Source organism: Mastigoproctus giganteus, chromosome 1, assembly GCF_048544385.1.
Source record: "Mastigoproctus giganteus isolate SK-2022 chromosome 1, ASM4854438v1, whole genome shotgun sequence".
Taxonomy (NCBI): domain Eukaryota; kingdom Metazoa; phylum Arthropoda; class Arachnida; order Uropygi; family Thelyphonidae; genus Mastigoproctus; species Mastigoproctus giganteus.
The window spans coordinates 174,034,779-174,057,441 of NC_143575.1; the positions used below are offsets into that span (position 1 = coordinate 174,034,779).

At 37.6% G+C, this 22,663-nt stretch overlaps 1 protein-coding gene across 1 annotated transcript in view; it reads left to right on the top strand.

The window, feature by feature from the left end:
• Positions 1–22,663, top strand: part of LOC150091273 (hexokinase-2-like) — a 50,327-nt gene that overhangs the window by 6,964 nt on the left and 20,700 nt on the right. Inside the window, exons 2-5 of the mRNA XM_090375088.1 lie at positions 5,868–6,030; positions 15,260–15,402; positions 20,637–20,712; positions 21,245–21,384. Coding sequence (XP_090231214.1) covers positions 5,868–6,030; positions 15,260–15,402; positions 20,637–20,712; positions 21,245–21,384 — 522 coding nt within the window. The remainder of the gene's footprint in view (positions 1–5,867; positions 6,031–15,259; positions 15,403–20,636; positions 20,713–21,244; positions 21,385–22,663) is intronic.

Consider the following 22,663-nt stretch of genomic DNA (forward strand, 5'->3'; position numbering starts at 1 on the left):
AACATATCTGATGGGGAATCAGATTATACAATACACTGAGATAATGTGTCTTAAGTTGTTGATATGCAAAAACGACAAAAGAGGGGGGGGGATTCAAAAACTTAAATACTATCTTACCTGGTGAACATCCTAGGAGGGAAAGCGATAAGAAAGATTGCTAATATGTGCTTTTATTCAACTGTTTAATTTTTCTCACATGGGGCACATGACGTAAGTTGCTTCATGTGTAGAAAATTTATGCTGTATTAGAAATTTCAGAATTCAGCAAAGAAGTACGTCTCAGTAATTTCTTTAAAGAAGCGAAGAAAATTTGCTTCAGAATTTGTATTCACGGCTCCTATCAATAAGTTATTCTGAACAAGCTGCAGAAAGAGCTTATTCTGAAATTTTCTTCTAATTTTAATAACTTTTCAGATATAGAAGACTTCTTAGGGCCCATGTCGTGGTTCCTTTCAGAGAAGTCTGTAAGTTATCGATCCTTTATATCACGAATACCAAACATTTCTTTCAATATTCTTTCTAAAAGTGTATATCTAAGTAAATTCTTGAAAATCTTGATAGCTTAAAAACAAACCTTCCCATATTAACAAAGATAATAAAGTTTATATAATTTTCAACAAAAGAAATTGTCAACAGAAATTTGTTAATATGGGAAGTATTCTATTTTCTACTGTTATAAACAGAAATTTTATTAATTTTTTAGTGCAATTATTACCAGAAATAAGAAAAAAGCGAGTTAGCATAAATATTAAAATATGGAGAGTTCTGGATATGTTTCTAATCTTCTTCTTAAATTACCAGTGAAATAATTCCGAATTATCGAGTCATTTTGGTTCAATATTTGCCCACAGCGAATTTCTTTTTTGACATATCGAGCATTCCTCATGAGGATCCAAATTATTCAATCTAGGACCACCATTTCAGCAATATGTAATTCAGGAATGTTATTGTTTTCAACTCTAGTGAGATTTTAGTTTGCCAAACTCTTGAAGAGATCTGGTGTAGATGCGCTTATTTTATCCTCCTACCTCCAGTTATTTTTTAAGAGCAAAGTTCTTCCTGTTATGAACCTGATGCCGAATCGTAACTACCTTAGAAAAATATACTAAAAGTTCTTTTTATATGAGAGATCAATAAAAGGAAGCACCTTGCAACAGCTAATTTATTATTTATAATTTTTTTTTTGACGAATAATAATTTTCGTGCACTCTACCCAATACATCATCAATATATAACGTTCTGTTTCTATGGAAATCTATTTTATTTTGTTAGTCCCTGACCAGTCGTACGTCATTCCTGAGAGGCTAGTTCTGTACCTTCTAGCGATTCTTCGATAAATAACACATTAATCATCGCTTACTGCCTCAAGCGAGGTGGCCTTCTAGGTCGATATAGGTTAGTTGCACGACATATATAACAGTAAAAGAACAATCCTGTTCACTTTATTGGAAAAAAAACAAAAAATGCAGTTCACGTTATTTTCAAAAAACACGCACATGTGTTTATTTCCTGAATACGGCTGTATCCGCTTGCGGTTCAAGTTTTTATATACACTGCTGAACACAATTAAGGGATCACGGCACATGCAGACGATGTTCGTGAAAATATGATGACATACGTACTGCATAAAGTAATTGAAGACAAGTTTCGATCGGTGTATGTCGAAAACAACAAATCAAGAGTGAAACGAGTTGAGGCTTTATTTTGAACACAACACGCAAACAACTGTATAATTCTTAGGTACAACAAAATCTTGAAGACCAGTTTCTTTTAGTTACTGTTTTGCAACCGTTATAGAATGGTATGTGAACAACTGAATTTAGTCTGGTATGTAGTCCCAAGAAACTGCCAGACAGATTTCGCACCTGCGATGAATCGATAAAAGCGAGGTACTGATGAGTTGTAGAATGAGTTGCCGCTATTGTGTTGTTCAGACTTTCTGATGACTAAAATCCACAGCGATTCCCCTCTTCAACTGCCATTCTTCACCATTTTGTGACCATGGAATGTGGACAATCAAAGGAGTGGAGGCACAGTGGGTTTTCTGTCCATAACTGCTGCAAAGCGCGCGAGTAGTTGGGCATCGCTCAAATGTCGAACGGCAAGGAGGGGGGCAGAGCAAGAAACGACGCCATTCGTTTTAAATTCTTGACCTGTTTTTTTTTTTTTTTTTGACAAATTGGTGTCAGATTATGAAAGGGCATTTTTTTTTATGTTAAACTGTCCATTTGCCTCAAGAAAATTCTAACAACCAATTTTCTTTTTTACACGTTGAAGAAAGGATGTTGGCTCAAAACGTCACTTTCAGAACTGAAGGTAAGTGTTATGAAATGAACACACCGGCCAAAAAAAAAAAAAAAACAAATCTTTGTATTAAGACAGTGACAGACAGAAAAAATGCGAATAAATGCAAAGAATACTGATGTGGGGTGATGATGTGATGACGTGTTGCCTCGTTCAGTTGAAAGACTGCACAGGCTGCTCGACTGCAGTCACCTGAAACCAGAATGGCAGGTAGAGAGTGTAGCGAGAACCTCACAAAGCGACGGAAAGAAAGCTTGTTAAGACAATCCAAGCGTCTGGAGGGTGGTAATCATGGTATGGTAATGCTTTCTTAGCACGGACTGGGTTCGGTGGAAGATCGAATGTCACTACCTGAATTTTGTATCAAATCTACTGCACCCTTCAATGTTATACTTTTATCCAGTAGGTAATAGCCACTTTATAGATGATAATGCAACAGCACGTCATGCCAGAATCGTGAATGAATGGTTCGAAACAAAGGCGGCCCGATTCGATACTGAAAAAAAGGTTCCCAAATGTCTGAAAACTGACTAAAATCCACAGCGATTCCTCTCTTCAACTACCATTCTTCACCATTTTGTGCAAGGTGCCAATGATATTTTGTGACCATGGAATGTGGACAGTCGAAGGAGTGGGGGCAGAGTGGGTTCTCCGTCCAAAAAAGCATCCAGAAGTTTACTGGAAAGTTCATGGCCTCTGTCTCTTTGGACAAGTATGGGCTTTTGTTTAGTGACTACCTGCTGAGCATTATTCATCACTTTTGGAAAAACTGAAAAGGGGTTATTAAAGGCAAACGCAAGGGAAAGCTCACCCGTAGAGTAGTTTTTGCAGGACAATGCAGCGGTGTGCGTGCGCACATTGGCTGAACTAGGCTTCCGATCATCATTTCCCATATTCACCAGTGCTTGCACCCTCGGACTACCTACCTACCTCTTCCCAAATCTTAAAAAAAAAAAAAAAAAAAAAAACATTCAAGGGATATGAAATCTGCACCGAATGATGACGTCATACTACTAACAGAAGCCTTGTTTTTTTGGGGGGCGGGGGGGCGGGGAGGTCTTTAGATTTCTATTTGAGTGGTTTACAAGGAAAGGGATAGAGGTTTGTACAGTTTAATAATTTCATGAAGTAATTAATATTAAATTATGAAAAGGGGAAACATGTTGTAATTACTGTTTCGCACTGCATTTGCCTCGTGAATTTTTATTGGATAAAAAGTAACAAGGAGGTAAATATTACGTCATAAGACGCCCCTCCCCAATCTTAATGTGAGAGTCCCTCTCTCTCTCTCTACTTGAGAAGGTATCAGGTTTCTAAGAATTTGTGAATGTTTTTATTTAAAAGAGTTAATTTAGAATATATATATAGTTTTCAGAAAGAGAATTTAATGATGATAAAGAACCCATATATGTAAACATTTTTTTACCATATATATTCGATTAGAAGGAACATCTTAATGTCTTTGGTTGAAGCAACGCCAAAAAAGAAAATATCGGATAATGAACCCCCAACCATCCGCCCACAGAGAATGCCACTAGAGATCTGAATCTATCGTTCATATGACACTAATGTGCATCCTAGAAAGAAAAGGATTAGTGAAAAAGTTTAAAAAAGGTAGCCAGAAAATATAAAAGTTCTTTAAAAGGGATAGTAAAGAACTGCATTGAAAGCAGAGATGAAATGTGTGATATCTTATATTGCATTTTAAAGTTTTTATTTATTTCCGTTATTCTGTCGAAAGGGTTGACTCCAATACGGCCATAAGCCAGGAGGGTTAATAAATATGCAGGTCAGTCCCGACCAAGGAAGGCTTACAATTCGGATACAAGAGCCTGGAGATTACATGATACAAAATAATATGGCGTCACAGTTAAAATATTTTTTGTTGTAATGTTTTAAATTATTTGCAAAATTGGTCTCCTTTCAACTGGGATTTTGCTCAAGTGAAAGTTCCATCTGATAAAGATTGCTGCTAGTCCGTTTTCTCTAATTTGGCACTAAATAAGTGAGCAATGCTCATTTTGTTGGATATCACACTGAGGAACTTAGACCGATGAAGCGGTCGAAGTTCCTCAGTGTTGGCTTCAGGTAACTTTGTCCGTTGGATTCTTTTTTGTCTTTTCTTTGGGCTCTTGGCATGTCAAGAGTCTATGCACTTGAGGTAGTGCTCCACAGTTATTGCCAAAGTGGTGTTTTTTTTTTTTGTAGTAGCTTTTGAAAATAGCAAAAAGGTTATCAGAGATACCGTTGAGTAATTTTAGGGTAATATCGTAATCTAAAAATTGTTTGGATTAAAGTTTTAGGTGTAGAAGACCATACTGTAGATGCATGGAGTGCCAAGGAATTTAAGCATCGATTAATTTGTTGAATCAACAGTTTCAAATTCCACCAGTTCACTGTTTTACCGTCCACACGACAGCATAATTTTGGTTCTTTAGTGGCCTTGAAGTGTTGAGAGAATGTAAATCCGCCATATCAAATAAGACCCAGCTCTCTTCAGGGAGAAAGTTTGTTTACTAGATCCGCTCGGAATTGAAAAGTTAAGCTTCAGAAGAAGATTTTGAAATAGTGAATCTACCAGAAATGCTGTGATATGTATGGTTGCTGGGGGAATTAAAAATCTCTTGGAACAAGAGGAAAGAATATACAATTAGTAGGAAGGGAAACACGACGTGGTTCATCATTTTAATAGTTAATGAAATTAAGTTATACCACTTGAGAATTTTGTATAAGCTATTTCTTGAAATGTGATACTTAATAGAGAGTGGCTACTCTTCGGAGTTTTGTTGAACTCCATCAGCTCTAAATCGCTGTGAGGCAAAGGATACCGGAAACTTAATACTCAGTTTCCTACGAAGGACGTCTGTGCCATCTCTGGAGACAGTGGCAGACGTCCTTCATAGATTGGGTTTCTACACTTGGGAAGTGATTTGTATGTAATAAGTTTGTACGTAGCCTATTCGACAGACAAAGAAAAAACGGCAGACAGACCTGCGTTAAGAGAAAGAATAATAGATCAATAATGTAGACGTTAAATATCTTTTTTATGTAGAAAAACTGAATGTTATATTTACCAATGCGGGAGTATATTTGACAGGTGATTCCATTACTATTTTTTTTTTTTTTTAAACAAGATCTTTGGAGAGGTGAGGTGAGATCACTGTTTGGAAAAGGGTTATTCTGAATATTGGAATAATATCCAAATAAAGGTTTAAAGTTTTGTTGCAGTTTCCTTAAATTCCGGAATTGGTTTTAATTTTAAGAGTGATTAAATTTGAAACAGATGTTTTCTTAAAGTTCATTAGCTACATTGCGGGTTTGAGATCATATCGGTTGTAATACTACCTCTCTATACCGGATGAAAAAGGCATGGGTTCGAATCTCAATTTTCCAGACAATATGCAGACGACATATGGTCGCTTTGGCCCTTAATACACGCTCCAAAGTAAATACAGTATTAAAAAACATTGAAACTTTATTAAAGTCATCACGAAATCTTATTTATGTTAATTTTGAAATAATTTATTTAAAATAAATTAACGAAATTAGTATTTTGTAAACAGGTGGAAGAAGTCCTCCGACCATTCATTCTTCAGCCGAAAACTATTAAGAAAATCCGTGATGTTTTTGAATCTGAAATGGAGCTTGGGCTAAGTCGGAATGGAAACTCAAAGTCTTCTCTTCAAATGGAAAATACCTTCATTCCGCAGCTACCGAATGGAAAAGGTACTGTAATGAGACTTTTTTTCCCACTTATTGAAAATTTTTAATATATTATTTTTTATTCTGTTTGATAGTTTTCACTCTTCAGTACGTTCCCAAAAGTACTGGGGCATTAACGAATAAGCACACATTTCATTCAATTATTAATTATGGAAATATTGTAGAAGGCAGCAAAAATAACGCAGAGGTGTAAATGGAGATGTAGAAGATAAATAAATAAATTAAAAGAATACAAGAAACAGTACTGTATTTAACAGTCATTGGCTTGATAGGTGTCTTTCAATCGCTGTTGCACAGAACAGACCTTGCGCCTATATGGAATTTTTAATATGATATGGTCATTTAGTTTGTGTTCGAGCACATTTTTATCCAAAAATAAATGGTCATTTATTCCAATCCCTTTTTTCGTTTTTTTAAATTTTTGCGTTTCTTGACGGTGTAGAGCTACCAGACAGACCCACTTATTTTATTTATCTTCTCAAATAAATAATTTAAATTACTGAATGTGATTAATGCTTTAGAATTAGATCCTTTCATTGATTATAATTATTGTATTCAATCATTGAAGTCAAATTGAAGTCAGAGTGCTGCCAGCCCAAGAAATGTTTTGAAAAAGATTGCACTGTATTTGAAAAGGATTGTACCGTATCAATCGTGGAACATGCTGGAGGTAACAATCTGATAGACTGGGCCTGATTTATGTGGTATGGCGTTATATCGGCGGGTGTTATCTCTCAAAATAAGCATGTCATGATAACTTCAATCACATCTTTCTTTTAACAGAGATACACTTTTATGAAGCCGCACCTTACGTTTTTCAGAAGTGCAGTGCACTCTGTCACACAGCTCAATTTGTGAAGGTTTGGTTTGGGAAAAATAATATGAAACATTTGGACTGGCCGACCCAAAGCCCCAATCTAAGCCGACAGATCCATTATGAGACGAATTGGAAAGGCGTATGAGAAAGGCCACGGATGTCATCATTGCTTTTCCCATCAAAAATTGTTCTGTTGGACAAATATTTATATTGACATCCTTCCCTAAAATGGTAGAAATTATTTTGCGAAGATTACATTCTTCATTATGACTATATTCTTCATTACGGACGAAAGGTGACCCTCTGGTCCATAATTAAATCTGATTTGGGACAATGCTGTAATAAGAGATCAAAAAAATAAATGATATTTGTGTTCACTAATTTGTTACTTGACATATTGTACATAAAAAAATCAGAATTAAACTTTCTATTTATACAAGGAGTGGGGATTCAAAAAAGATCTATATACACCCAGAAGTAGTTGTGATAGAAAGATGAAAAAGTTGTGATACTGATCACTGATTCTGTTCCGCTTTCTGCGGTGGGAAAACACCCAAAATAATCCAATAAGAAATGGTCACTGTTTATGGCAAAGACTGCCCAGGTTACAGTGTTGTTCCCATTGGTATAAACAATTGAAATGTGGATGAATCTAAGTGCATGATGAAGTAATCCCAGGACACCCAGCAACTGCTGTAACAGAAGAGAGTGTTGCAAAAACTCGAGGACTTAATCCTGGTTGTTGTTATTGTTGGAACGAGGTTTATTGACTCAAGGGCTGCTATGGCCAGATTGCACCTGCTTAACCTGGAAGATCGCCATATTAGCATCAAAGAACTAGCTGCAGAGCTCCAAATTAGTGAAAGGTTTGTGGAGAACATCATCCATTAACAGTTGCATATCAGTAAAGTGTCTGCTATATAGGTTCCCGGACTTTTGACCCTTTACGAGAAGAAGGAAAGAGCACAATTTGCTTATGAAATGTCGTCTTATGTGCCAGGAAAAACTGAAATATTGGCGCATACTGCTTATTCCCCGACCTTGCACCTTCGGATTTCTTCCTCTTTCCTGCCCTGAAGTCCTTTCTTCGTGTAATAGACTTCGCTGCTGATGATGATGAGGTGATTTCTGCTGCCGAGTTGTGGTTAGTCAGGGGATTTATACAAAACTGGCCTTCGAAAGTGTATTGAGAGGTGGCAAAATTGTGCCATTTTTGTCTGGTGAATATGTTTAAAAAATTGGAATACATTGTGTTTTTTCCAACCTTTTTTCACAATTACTCAGTGAATACAAATCTTTTTTGAACCCCAGAATTCCGGTAAGGCAGTTAAGATCAGAGGAGTTTACAAGATAAAGAACATTACTGTATTTTATAGTATCGCGTAGGTTCGACCACGCGGTGTGTGCAACCTTATACTTTTACCCTACCTTTCAATTAGTATACAGTACTAATCGAAATCTAACCAAAAAGTCAGATATAATTAACTCTATTCTATCATGACATAAAGGATAATCTTACATCGTTCTGGGCTGTATGATAATACGCAACAACAATATCTCTTATCAGTTACTGAATATCACTTTCTACTTTGTACTTTAATTACGTTGGTGTGATAGCAATATCTTTACACTATACTCCCCCATTATTATCTAACTTGTAATTTCTTTGGGTAAAATTAAAAACTTATCCACCGATTAATTATGGTGACTCTGCACCGAAATCCTACCAAACATCATAATTTTTACTGAATTTTCTCCAGAAGTAGCTCGCAATTGTATCGTCCAAAAGTTCAGCCTCGAATAATTCTGTCAAGGACAAATAAGAAATTATTTGACCTTGATATAGGTAAAATTGTGTAATATGTACTGGTTTCCAAAAACAGTCATATAAAGGAGTTTATTCAACTGCAACTTCTCAGAAAGGTGATCCCTAATAAGTGCTATTAAATGAAAAATGTTAAATGACCATTAATTTCGCTAATGACACTGAATACTCGTGCACCAAATAAGGAGAACAATAATTAAGTTGTGGACAGAATGTCAGTTATAAGTCAATAACAGTATAGTGCGTTTCCCTGACTACAGTACATTTCGAACATTCTACATCCGATGGGAGATCGCACTGGCCACGCCCTTTACATATAATGGGTGTTCATCACAGATAGCAGTCAACCAGTCTGACGAGATGTGGTTGGGTATTGTCATCCTATAAGATAAAAGTGCTTCCCCTCTCTCGTTTTATTTGAATAAGAGCTCACTTTGCGGTCTAGCGTATCTTCTGTATATCTCTGTGCAAAGGTATACAGGTGAAATGTACGCTTGAAATTATATACATATAGGTCGGTACATTGACACAAAGAGGTGTCTGCCCAAACCAATACTATATTGCCCTCCCCTTATTTGTCCCTTTCAATGATTTCTCAGGGAAATTCCGTTTCGTCTCCCTGCCTACCTACATACAAGTGTGGGTCTGGAATCTCTCTGTAGAATTAATCGGCAGTCATCGGCCATGGACCCACGAATGAACATACTGTTCGTGAAAACATGACCCACGAACGTATGGCCATTGCGCACGCGCGCGTGTGTGTGTGTGTGTGTGTGTGTGTAAATGTGTGCGTCCCTTCTAAACTTGTAATCATCTAGACAGACGTTCCTGTGGCCATCCTGAAGTCCAAGGGCATTCGAAATGGTGTTGTAAACCTGCATATTAGTATCAACACATGAAATATCTGTTTTCATTCAAGGCCGTTGTTATAGGTTTATACCTGTACACCAGATTTTCTGGTACCTTCTTCAAAGCCTTGAGAAGCAGCATGATCAACGTAATTCGACTTATTTGCTCGAGACTGACTAGCCTTAATCCTTCTGCTCTCCAGGGCAGACCTGAAGACAGGTAAATCTGAATAACTATTCATTAATCCAACTCTCGTTAAGCCATTCTGATGATTAAAATAAAGAGTTATTGCAGGTTGTCGATGAGCTATCAAAAATTATGACAGTTGTGTTTAAAAGCTATAGTTCCTTTAACTTAACGAACATTTTATTAAACTCCTACAACTTGTATACAGAGTCAGTTCAGGATAGTCTGCTTACTCACAGAGATATCAAACCATTCTGGAATTTCATGAAGCATAAGAACATAACCAGTAGAAAGTTACAACTCCGAAACGCAGATGGAATTCTCTTATCTGACGAATTCAGTATTGCTCAAGAGTTTGCCAAACACTTTTCTAGAATTCAAACAAATGATACATTGAGACCTGCCTCATTTCCTGACTTCACACCTGTTAAAGATGATATCCTCATTAATCTCTTTATCACTGATGAAGATTTAAACTCGGCATTAAAAAGCATGAAAAATGACTATACTAGAGGCCCAGATGACATTCCAGGCCTATTTTGGAAAAGGACTGTCACTACATTGAAACCCCTCATACTGCGGATCTTCAACCTGTCTCTCAGGCTGGGGAAGTATCCTAATCACTTTAAGCAGGTCAATATAGTTCCTATTTTCAAAAAAGGTGATAAAAATGACGTATGCGATTACAGACCCATAACCTTGCAAAACAGCCTGGCTAAACTCTTCGACACAGCAGTGCACAAACATCTCTTCGAATTCTTCAAGCCTTTTATCGATCAGAATCAACATGGTTTCTGCAGTGGCAAGTCAGTAGTCACAAATTTACTTCCTTTCTGGCAATACACCTCTGAAGCTCTTGATAACCACCTACAAGTTGATGCAGTCTACACAGACATATCTAAGGCATTTGATAAAGTCCCGCACGAACAACTTCTGGAAAAACTTAAGCTGTATGGCATCCGTGACCCTTTGCTCTCATGGCTACGCAGCTATATTACGCATCGTTCCTTGAGCGTTATCATCGATCAAGTGAACTCAGACTGTTTTATACCACTAAGCGGAGTACCACAAGGCTCTCCCTTAGGTCCTCTTCTCTTCATTGTTTTCGTAAATGATCTTCCTTCTTTCATCTACACCTCCAATGTTCAAGTTGCTCTCTATGCAGATGATCTTAAGATCTACTCAGCAGTGAAGGAGACTACCGATTCTCAACAACTTCAATGTGCTCTCAATAAATTCTCTCTGTGGCTATCTCTGAATGGCTTGTCTGCTAACCCCTCGAAGTGCAAAGTTATCTCTTTCTCATCTTGCAGATCTCCACAACTAATGAATACGGAGTATAGTATTAACTCTGTGATCATCGAAAGGTGTGACCAAGTTAACGACTTAGGGATTCTCTTTTCCAGCAGTGCTAAATTCGATGCCCATGTCCTTAAAATCACCAGCAAAGCATTCAAAACACTGGGATTCATCAAACGGAACACATACAAGTTCAAAAACTACAGATATGCGGTTATCCTTTATAAAACTATTGTTCTGCCAATCCTTGAATTCAGTTCACCCATCTGGAATCCTCACACAAAGACTTTAACTAACAAAATTGAAGCAGTCCAAAAAAACTTTATCCGTTACCTTACGTACCGCAATCCTCTATTCTATCACTCAGTGTATTATGAATCGCTGTGTGATTACTTTCATCTAAGGCCTCTGTGCACTAGAAGAGTTACTGCTGACATCGCCCTCCTAGCCAAAGTAATCACTGGAATTTATGAAGCATCTGATATCCTGAGTAAAATAAACTTCAATGCTCCCTGTAGACAAGTCAGGAACCTTACACCGTTTCGCCTTGACTCTGCCAACACGGACTTAATGAAGTTCAGTCCACTGAACAGAATCAGCAAATCAGCAAATGACTCTCGCATTGACTTCTTTGACAACTCCCAATCACTGATGAACTCCATCCACAAGTTTGCCTCTTCACTTAAACTGCAAAGTGACTAGCTCACATCTAATTATTGTAGCTTATTATTTGTTATATTATTTTTCTATTCTCTAACGGATTAATTATTACTTGTTTTACCGGTAACTTAACTTAATACAATCCTCTTTTGTACATATGCTTTTATTGTTTGAATCTATATCAATGTTTATCGTCCTGTAGGATTTCACATTATTGTTATTATGTTTATTGATCTGATCTCAGATACACTGTTAATGGTTACCTGTTGTGTATCTTTTTCTTAATAAAATAAAATAAAATAAAATAAAATAAATAAAACATTAAAAAATTTCCCCTGGGAATTAATACACCTAGCCCAGCGATTTTACCATCGTTGGAAGCACGTCTGAAATACTTATTAAGGCAGATTCGCAAATACGTAAAGCTCCACCATGTCCATTCGTCTCCATGTAACAATTCTACTCTCTGTGAAAGGATTTTCATATAAGTTTATATTTGAATCTTTTAGAAAGAGTTGTTGAGTTATTCCAAATTTCATTAAAATCGTACAAAAGAAATCCGTTCGGGCATTTACTCGATACAGAAAAGCAGAAATTTTAAGCGCATGTTCTTGGACTCCGGAAATGTTTCAGGATCAATTTGAATTCCATAACCCTGCAGTTTCTGCTACGGAAATACTGTTATAAATTTGGAATAGCAGCTCTGATCCTTCTTACCATTTCAAGACTTATTTAGGATATTCTTATGGATTTTTCTGTAAAATGTTTTCATGTTGGTAGACTGACCTCTTTTCCCTAACCACCGATTCACCATTCTCTAAGAAATCCTACCCAACGATTATCCATCGTATGAACCTCACTTGGTGCAGTTCTGATTAACACGTTTTCTAAAGTACCGCTGTGTGTATTAACATGTTTAGTATTTTGTAACACTGTGAAGTATCTTATTTCAGTTTTTCTGTTCTTCAAGTTATTGTTAAATCTTTAATTTCAGCTTCAATTTCAAAACAAGTCAGTGGGAACGAGATTCGGAGAGTCATTTTTATTTATTTATTTATTTATTATTTTTTTTTTTTTTGAATAATGCATGTCTGTTTGATTTGCATCAATTTGCCTTTATTAATACCAGTACTGACAATGGATGAGAAGGACCACTGGAATTCGGTTTCTGGTTGGACAAACAAATACTCTTCGATTATTGAAAAACCTCTTGTTTGCACATCTCATACTTTCTCTAAAAACTATTTGTAACACCTTTGCTTTTTTGAGCTATTTCACCAAACTTGAAACAAATCTTGATGCAAACCTTTGGTTGTTTTGAATCGTTCACTTCAAAACCAAGAAACTGTCAGAGCACGATTTACGTCTTCGTTAAACAGCTTCACTTTTTTTTTTTTTTTTTGGCTGATACTATATAAGATTGCTTTCTTGCATCATTTGCTACTACTGCTTACTAGCACGGCTTATAATAGTGTATTCTGTGTTAGCTTAACCAACACAGAATACACTATCCTACTAGAAGTGAAGACATCAGCCTTTGATTGCTAGAAATTGTATGCGAACGTGAAATATGTAAATGCTTATAAAAGTGATTAGCGGTTAACCGAGTGCAGCCTACAAGCCTTTCCTAGCAAAACAAACACTGCCGATTGGCACGTCGCAAGGCACACCGAAACTGGGCTGTGGATCAATGGAAATCGGCTCGTGGCTCATCGATTCTCTCAATACGCTCTTATATTCTGATGAAAAGATGCCTAGAGAACGCTTACTATCACTGCGTGTGTTGTTCTAGCTGTGAGGTTGGAAGAAAGAGGAGGTATCATCAGTAGCGTAGCTAGAGTCGTCGACGCCCGGGGGCAACATGCCTTTCTGGCGCCCCTGAGCGTGATAATGTGAATGTGATAGATAATTCCTTCAGTTTGCGCTCCTGAAGCTTGGCGCCCAGGAACCCCAACGCTACGCCTGTGTGTATCATTGTCTGGAAGGTTGTTGTTAGTGTAGGTCCACGGTTCGAAAGGGAAAAATTTTTCGAAACAAACCGTGCGTAAGGATAATGCCTGCAGAAGGCAGTTAATGCGTATGACGAAGCAGAATGGCGTTCATCAAACATCTATTCTGAATCCTGGCCAGATTCACTAGTCGCTGTTCATTGTAACCATCAGTGATCAGAGAATCCACGAAGTGCCGTTGTTCCGTAATCTTTACATTGGACGTAACCTTAAGTTCTAAACCTGCTAATTAGTACAGGAATATCAAATAAACCAAGCTATAACATGGTGACTATTATATGACTTTATATGGTAATTAACATGGTGCCAACCATACGAAACCTATTGTTCTTCCCCCCCCCCCCAATGAAGTTGTTTGGATGAAGGGGCTAGGCGTTAACATGAAAAACTTATCTGAGACATCTCTTATGCAAAATAGGCAAACCGTAAAATTTCATGGAAAGTAAAAAGTGAAGGGGGATGGGATGGTGAAATCACTGAAGCAGAAACCGTAAAAAATCATAATAAAGCCGTATAAATCAAAACAGATTAAGCACTTACTGTTAAGAAAGAGGTACTAAAAAACTGACAAAACTAATTATATCATTTATGATTTGTGGTATCTCTTTCCATCGATGATGTACTTCTGTTTTTTCAGAAAGCAAGAAAATATAAATCAGATTTGCTTCATATATACAGTGGTGTGCTTTTGTTAACAAGGGGTCTCGCTGGAGAAGGATTTCAGCTAAAGATCATCCTCCGTTTGGAATAGCCCATTACATTTTATTAAACTTTTTATTTTTTTTTTTTAATAAGGGGCTCGGATGATCTCCAAAAATTTAGGGGACTCGTGCGGGCATCCATCACACCCCTGTATGTGATACTTTACAATCCCTGATGAATCTTAACGATACGGTCTAGGTCGCTGATGCTCTTAAAAACCAACAACAATAACCTGATGGAATGGCTTTAAAGTTCTAACTTAAAGCCATCTTCCTGGTTTTATTGAAAGGTGGCGAAGGAACGATTTCCTACTCGCAGTGTTTCTTGTGTTCTCCGAATGCTTTCATCTGATTGGCTCCATCTTACATAACAAATCAAAGCCACAAGGAATCGTGTCAGGATAAAGGGTTGTGAGGAAAATTACTTAGGAGATTTATTACTGCCACCTCTCCTCCACATCACTAGCTGCACGACCTTGAATTGTCAAAAACCAGGGCATGTGATATGTTATGATCTGAATATTTTAGGGCAAGGAGAATTTCGGTGGATGGCGCTTTCTTCCAGCAAAACACGGAAACATTCCCCTGAATTTCGATCCCGTGCTATTTTGATCTTTATCCAAGAATGCAATGATCTTAATTCGTGAACATAGTTCGGAGAACATGCAGCGCGCCTTAAAGACTTCTACGTCCAGAGAAGCAACTTTCCCTTTATGAACACTTGAGAAATTATTGCTGTACAGCTGGCCTGCCACTCCTTGCGCGTATGCACTGAGGTGTTGTCAGTACTTTTTGAGAGCCCCCTTTAGAATAGGTTTGTTTGACTAAGACTAATTCATTCTTCATATATATATATATTTGTTATTATTATTATTTTACCTTATAGAGGAAGGGGACTTCTTAGCCCTTGATCTCGGAGGTACTAATTTCAGAGTTATCCTTCTTCGACTTAAACCTGGTGAGCCGGCCGATGCTCATGTAAAATACTATACAGTTCCAGAACCTCTGCGGTTAGGAGAAGGTGAGAAGGTAAGCTGTAGAAGGATGCATTGAGATATCCTGCTTTATTGAGAAGTAAATGCGAGTCTCAAATCAAATTTTATTTATATTACACTAGAAATTCTATTGAGGAACTTATTACTGTATTTCTCGGATTATACCAACGTATTTAACTTTGGCATTATCCTTGATATGCAAAGCTTACAATTGACTGTTAAGCCGTAATTATCACCGAATTTTGTTATTCGATGTCAGTATGGGGTGGTGGTGTTGACATTAACAAATATTACGTAGTCTTTTGGCAACCTCTTAATTTTTACTAATTATGAACGTGCCTTAAACAACATTCAACATTACGATATACAAAGTAAAATTACACATCTAGGAGTTCTTTTAACGCTATTCGAATCATAATAAATAGTATTATCAATCGTGGAAATTCAATACTTGGACTCCTTCTGAAGAGACGTCCGCACTTTGTATCTGTACAGAACACTACATTCTCGATTTCGCTGCACCTGTGTCGCCCCATTCTAAATTAACTATTATTTCTTTAGAGAGAATTTACTGTGAGACTTAGGCGCCTCCGTAGCCAGGTGGGCAGGAGCAGCAGTGCGTAGCACATGCTTCTTGATTAGACCGGGGTTCGAGCCCGTGAGCCACCAAATACGGAGGATGTGGAAAGGTCAGGGAATGACCACCGCATATCCCGGAGCAATATGGCCTTGGTTGCTAATGCTCCTAAAAACCAAATAACAACAACAACTGTGAGACTTGTAAAGAATGTGTTCAAATTAAACATCAAATTCGATTTTACGACTGATATTTCAGTATTTTTGACCTCATATAGTAGTAATGGCAAATGATACAAGAAAACAAGCTTATATGGTGTTAATCAGCCAAAAAAACCGACCCACTTCAACCAATCCATACCCTGCAAAAAATTGTCCAGTTCTTCCTTGAATATATTTAAGCTATCAACTTAACTTCGACAACGACAGATGGAAGTTTGTTCCAGCAATTAACCGCTTGCTGGCTAAAGGAAAATTTCCGCACATCTATTCTGCAATTGTCTTTTATTGTCTATTCTGCAATTGTGCTTTCCTCAATTTGAATTTATGCCTCCTCACGTGTGTAGTCTCAGCAAAAGGAAGAATGCCATTAACAATTTACTTATAAATAGCTTACTCAATCCATTGAAGGCCTTAAACACCTCAATCAGATCTCCCCGCAGGTGCCTAGTCTCCAGACGCTGCTATTTGCACAACTAAAATCTCTCTAGATAAGAACGCCCTTTTGTTTCCTTCGCCAGTCTGGTTACCCTTCTCTGCACCGTTCCAGCAGCTCTACATCCTTCCTAAGGTGAGGCCTCCAGACCTTTACTCAAGATGCGGCCTAACCATGGCCTTATACAAAGGGATAATCAATTCCTTATCCCGGCTAGCAAAGTTTCTGTATATCATTGAAAAAACCTCATGAGCTATCCGACCAGCCTGTCTGCACTGCTCAGAGAACTTCATATCTGACTGCACAATTACCCCAAGGTCTCTTTCATTCTCCACTACCCTGAGTGTAGTACCGCACAGTTGATAAGTTGCTCTGAGATTACTGCTACCCATATGCAGTACCTTTCATTTTTCAATGTTAAATTTCAACTGCCATTTCTCAGCCCATCGACCCAATTTTCCTAGATCTTGTTGCAGTAGCTCACCCTGATGACTGTCGTTAACCGCCCTGCCAACTTTGTATCGTCTGCAAACTTAGAGAATCCACTAAGTCTGATATACCTTCATCACATATTCTAGTCAAATATTTAATTTTAATGGGGTTTTCCTGCCGTAATTATTTATTTTATTTTAAATACCAAATATACCATGGCATAATAAGCGCCTTTTTTTAAATAGGCGCTTATTATGGTTCTAAGTAGTGAACTGAACCCCGATCCATTTTTAGATCGAGGAAACAAGTTTATTCATTATTATTTACTTCTTTTAACTATAACCTTTGCATCGAAGTTGATATGTAAAATATGTAAAATCTAAGACAACTTCGACACTGACTACAATGCCCATATTATTCCTATCAGGTATTGTTTATCACTGAAATCTCAAGATGGCTCTTTGATTAGAAATGAGAAAGTATGGATATCTTTTTTTTTTAGAGAGGTGACGTGTTCTAGTGAACTTGCTTCATTTCCTAAAATAATGTTTCAGTTTCCTGTAGCTTCTAAGAGATAAAATTCTCGTCTTTCCTCGATAACTAGACCACTACAGTAAAATAAGTTTTACTTTAACAGCAGTATGATAGTGAGTATATTGTGGAACGTCTTCGCTTTTGTGAAGTGTTATGAGTGTGTTACGGAGGTGAGTTATGAATGTGTCAATGTTCATGTTTTATTCTGCACTGAGTTTGAGAGCACTTAGGCTCAGAATAGATAAGCTGTGTAGTTTTTGAAATCTAGATGTTCAAGCTCTATTTATATAGCAAAATAGAGAAGCTAACAGAATATAGTCGGGTAAGATTGCAGCAGCACCAACTGCTACGTTGATTTTGGGTCGACTGTGAATGAGTGTTGTAGAGTTTTAGGCGCATCAGCTACTTAGGCCATATTGTGCCGTATATATTATGTCTGGAAATTGAGTGGTATTTTTTGTGGTCGATTTTCCTGTTTGCTGGATTAAAAACCATCGTTTCCGGGAGAAAAAACCATGCTACTCTCGCTTGAGAGACATACTCAGCAATGTTGTGAAAAAAAGTCTTCTAAAAATTCTTTCCGTCATCGACAGACATTATACAGAGCTTTATTTTTTTTCCCAGTGTGTACAGCATGAGCTTGTATAATATTTAGGCTTGCAAGATTTTGTCAAGGCTAAAGTGATCTCACGAAGTCGAATGCTTGCAGGTTTGTTGATATGAGGTTTATTTCTGTGTAATTCTGTCCATTGAGGTTCCAAAAAGTATAGACAAAAAGTATGTGTTAATAGGCTCCAGATTTTAGATGCATAGAGTGTATTAATAACATTTTTCTTTTGAGTTGCAAAGATGACTTTGAGCCAATAAGCGCTTTGAATAGGGAATTATAAAGTGATTCTGAGAGCGAAAATTTAAAATAAATAAAGGACATTTCGATTGTCTAAATTTAAATCCTTCACTGCCATGGACGTAAATTTTGGGATAGGTGCTATTATTTCTCAGTTGAAGCATTAGCAACAGTTAATTTGTACTTGTCATTAGCGATTCTGCATGTTTTGAAAGTACATGCGCAATAGCAGCAGAAATAATATATCATTCGGAGTGACAGGTGTGTTCAAGATAGGGCAGATTAATGTTGTTTAATATTATTTTCTTTTACCGTGGAAATCTTTCCAGAAAAAATTCAGGGTAAGGTGTACATCAAAAAGTTGTATGCAAACCCACAGATTCACTATGCACTTCTGTACAGATCAACTGTGACCAATCTTCTAGCAACTACTAACAGAATCCTCACAGCCTTCGAGAATAGAGAAAGACTAGCAGCCACCTATGTAGACATAGTTTGCATTCAATTCCGTACACATCCCATCTCTCCTAAAGCTACTAGAGAACCACTATCAGATCGGTGGTGACATCTTAGCCTGCCTCACATCTCTGCTGCAAAATCGTATAGTGAAACTGTCTGTAGACAACACCCAATACTGCAAGATAAATCTCGGTTGGAGTCCCGCAAGGGGGACTATCTGGCCGCCTCTTCACCGTCTTCATTGCTCCACTGGTAGTCCTGGAGCTGAATACCGTAGTTTATGCTGATGACTTAAAGATACCCACGCCAATTAAGGCAAACCGAGACCCTCACCAAATCTCAGAAGAGCTAGCCTCCGCACTCTCATCAATATCTACGTACCTCAAGCAATTTGGTCTACGCATCAATCCTGAGAAGTCAGAAACCATGTTTTTTCGCTCAAACAAAACCCAACAAAAATCCACCCAGCCCTCAGTGAAGCTTCGATCCCACTTGTTCAAAATCGCATTGATCTAGGAATCAGATTCGACCCAAAGCTTTTGTTTGGCCAACATGTAGACATGCTTCTCACAAAAGCCGCCAGACTGAGATTTTTATGGAAGCAGCACCTGCAACAGACAAATCCATGATGGTCAGATACATCGCAACAATAGCTTATCCCCGCTTCTCTATGATGCAGAGATTTGGGCATCTGCATCTCCTTCTATCACCAAACCACTGTTCTTCTCTGAGTACTGACTCCTCAAGTGGGCTTGCCACAAACTCAACCTACCTCCTCAACTCCGAATCACCGATATGGCCAACACACTCAACATCCCAAGGCTTACGTGGCTCATTAATGAAAGGAGACTCGTCATTACGATCAAGCTCATGAGTAATCTCATCTCCTCTCCTTCCTTCTGGACAGCTGTGCATGGAGGATCTCAATGGTGCATCTGCGAGCAACTCCACTGCTATGCCCTCTTCGAACACACCTTCACCTGTCAGACTGGTTCCTTTCCTCAGCAGATGTTAGCACGCTTCCAGGATCTAGACGTCGACTTCAACAAGTTTATTCAGGATCGATAATACAGGAAAAGAATACTCCGTGATGGGTGACAAAGGCTACCGCTATTGTAACCTGACCCCGATCAATGTACTCTATTTTTCAACTCAATCCATTGTATATAACCATGAAATCCAATGTATATTCTTATGATATTTTGTAATGGGCGTGTATACTCACTTAATGTCTAGTATACTTAATTATTTATTAATTATTATTAGCTTATTAATTATTATTTTATGCTTTTATCCTTTTGATTTATTCAGACAGCCTTGCCTTCATATTACTTTGTTAATCCCTGGCCACCGTGCCTTGACGGGTAGTTGCAACTACATTATTATGTAATCATTGTCTGTGTTGCAATAAAGATTTCTCTCTCAAATCGTTGCCGTGGAAAAAGAAAAAATTCGAAGATTATCTTCCAGAAAAAAACTCATATTTGGGTTCAGAAAAAAATGGGTACTTCCTATTATCATCCTGTCAGTGTAAGTTACAAGCTAATCTAATCTAATCTAACATAACATAACATAACGTAACTTAACCAGTTAAATAAATATACATTGGTCAGGTTAGACTTGTAACTTGCCTAGGGAGAGGATGATAGACAACTTTCATATTGTAATTTAAATTAGACGTTACTATTTTCACATTAAAATTTGAAAAACATAATTTATGTTTTGTTATTCTGGTTGTTCAAATGGACTTATTATTTTTCTTTAGCTATTTGACTTCCTTGCCGAATGCATCTGGGACTTCATGAAAGCTAATAACTTGCTTGATAGGCATCTACCTTTAGGTAAGTTGTAGTCATTAACGATGATCAAAATCGATAATTCTGTGTTCCGAAAAAAAACTAAGTAATTTAATCTTATATAAATACAGTACAACAAAACATATTTTAATTTTAGATTCATAATTAAGAGAACTTCTTATTGTTCTCAAGAGATGGCAGTATGTCTCGCAACAGTTGAGTTTCACTTATCAGTAGCGGAAGTTGTGATTCTGTTAGCGAGGAAATATTGTCAAGAGACGTTGAAATTTTTTATGAGCTCTAACTTTTAATAAGATCAGTTAACAGCTCCGATGAATTTATCAATCTAAGAGAAGTATAATTCTTTCTTTAAGTATTTTAACACGTAAATTTAATGAAAAATATAATCTTAGACATTGAAAATGAACCAATTCTATTTGTCAATTTAAACTTTTGCTTATTTGAAAATTAAAAATCTTTTTAAACCAATTCCCCCCCTCCCCCCTTTCTCTCATTTATTAATAAGAAATTTATATATTAATGGTTCACAAACTCATTAGTTTCTCTTTCTTTACAGGTTTTTGTTTTTCATTCCCAATGACTCAAAAAGCTCTGGACGTGGGTATATTGGTAACGTGGACGAAAAGTTTTAATTGTCCTGGAGCCGTAGGAAAAGATGCAGTAAAAATGCTGAGTGATGCCATCCACAGGAGAGGAGTAAGCATGCAACCTGAAGGGTTAGGCTAATTATGGAAAGTTTGTGCATAGCCCTTAAAGACTTGAATACACTGTCCTGCCAAAATATTAGAGAACGTGCCTAACGGCACATGGGCCCAACTGTGGCGACGACATTTCCATCTCGGGTAGCATAGACTCAACTAGACTTGCATGTGTCCCGTATGTGATGTTATTACATTCCTGTTCGAAAATTACCTTTAGATTCGTCGGTTGCGGAGGTCTATCTCGGATGCGTCATTCTAGAGCCTACGATTCTCAACGGATTTCCTGTCTGTCGGCCCAGTCGTGGGGGCCTTTTCCGGCTGATTCGTTCTCTTCGTTGCAGAAAATGTTTCTTAGTAGATAGAGTTTGAAGACTCGTAACGATTTCCCACTGTGAGCACCTTTTGTACGCTCCTATGATTACGGCTTGTGAAGTCGCTTATGTTGCATGCCTTTTCCATGGTACACCTTTAATAACTCCACTATGGTGCTGCAATTCTATCGCACCAGGAAACCCAACGGGTTGCATACAATTTACAAGGGTAAATAAAAAAACTAAAGGCAACTTGTATGTAAACTGCTACCTCCATGTCGAAACACTCTCCCAAAGTCATACTATATACACATGTACTCCGTTTTTGTTTTTTTTTTGACACGCCTACACTCAGTCTGTCTTAAAAATAAATTTTCTGTTTATACTCCAGCACGACAACCAAGTTAGTAGAGTTTACAATAAATCGTCAATACAAATATTTATCATATTTAGTAGTCATGGGTTCGAACCCCGGTCTACTCAAGGAACGCGTGCTATACACTCTCGCTCATGACCACTCGACTACGTCAGGCCTATCATGTTGGCTCCGCTTTCCAATTGCATCCACCATTAGTGAGCAACGTGTTATGACAAGAATTTGGTCAGGCGGGGACAAAATCTTCCCAGACTCATAGAAGAATATTCGCACGAGAAAAGTGTATGTCAAAGAAAGGTGGTAGCATTGGATAGAAAGGTTAAGTGGAGCCGTTGAAGTTTTCGGATAGCCTGAACGGTCTTCACCAACCGCACTTGTTCTGCCACTTTGGTGTAGACTTGTTTAGCAACGTAGTAGGCAAGGCATACTGACCCTGGGAACTGATACCGGTGTTCTTTCATGGGATGTTAGTTTCACTCACAAACTGCCTTTATTTTTGTTTTGCCATAGTAACACAACTAGTTTGACAACTACGGAAGACCTGTAGATATAGGAACACTGGATTCTCTAATGAATTGATTTAGGGC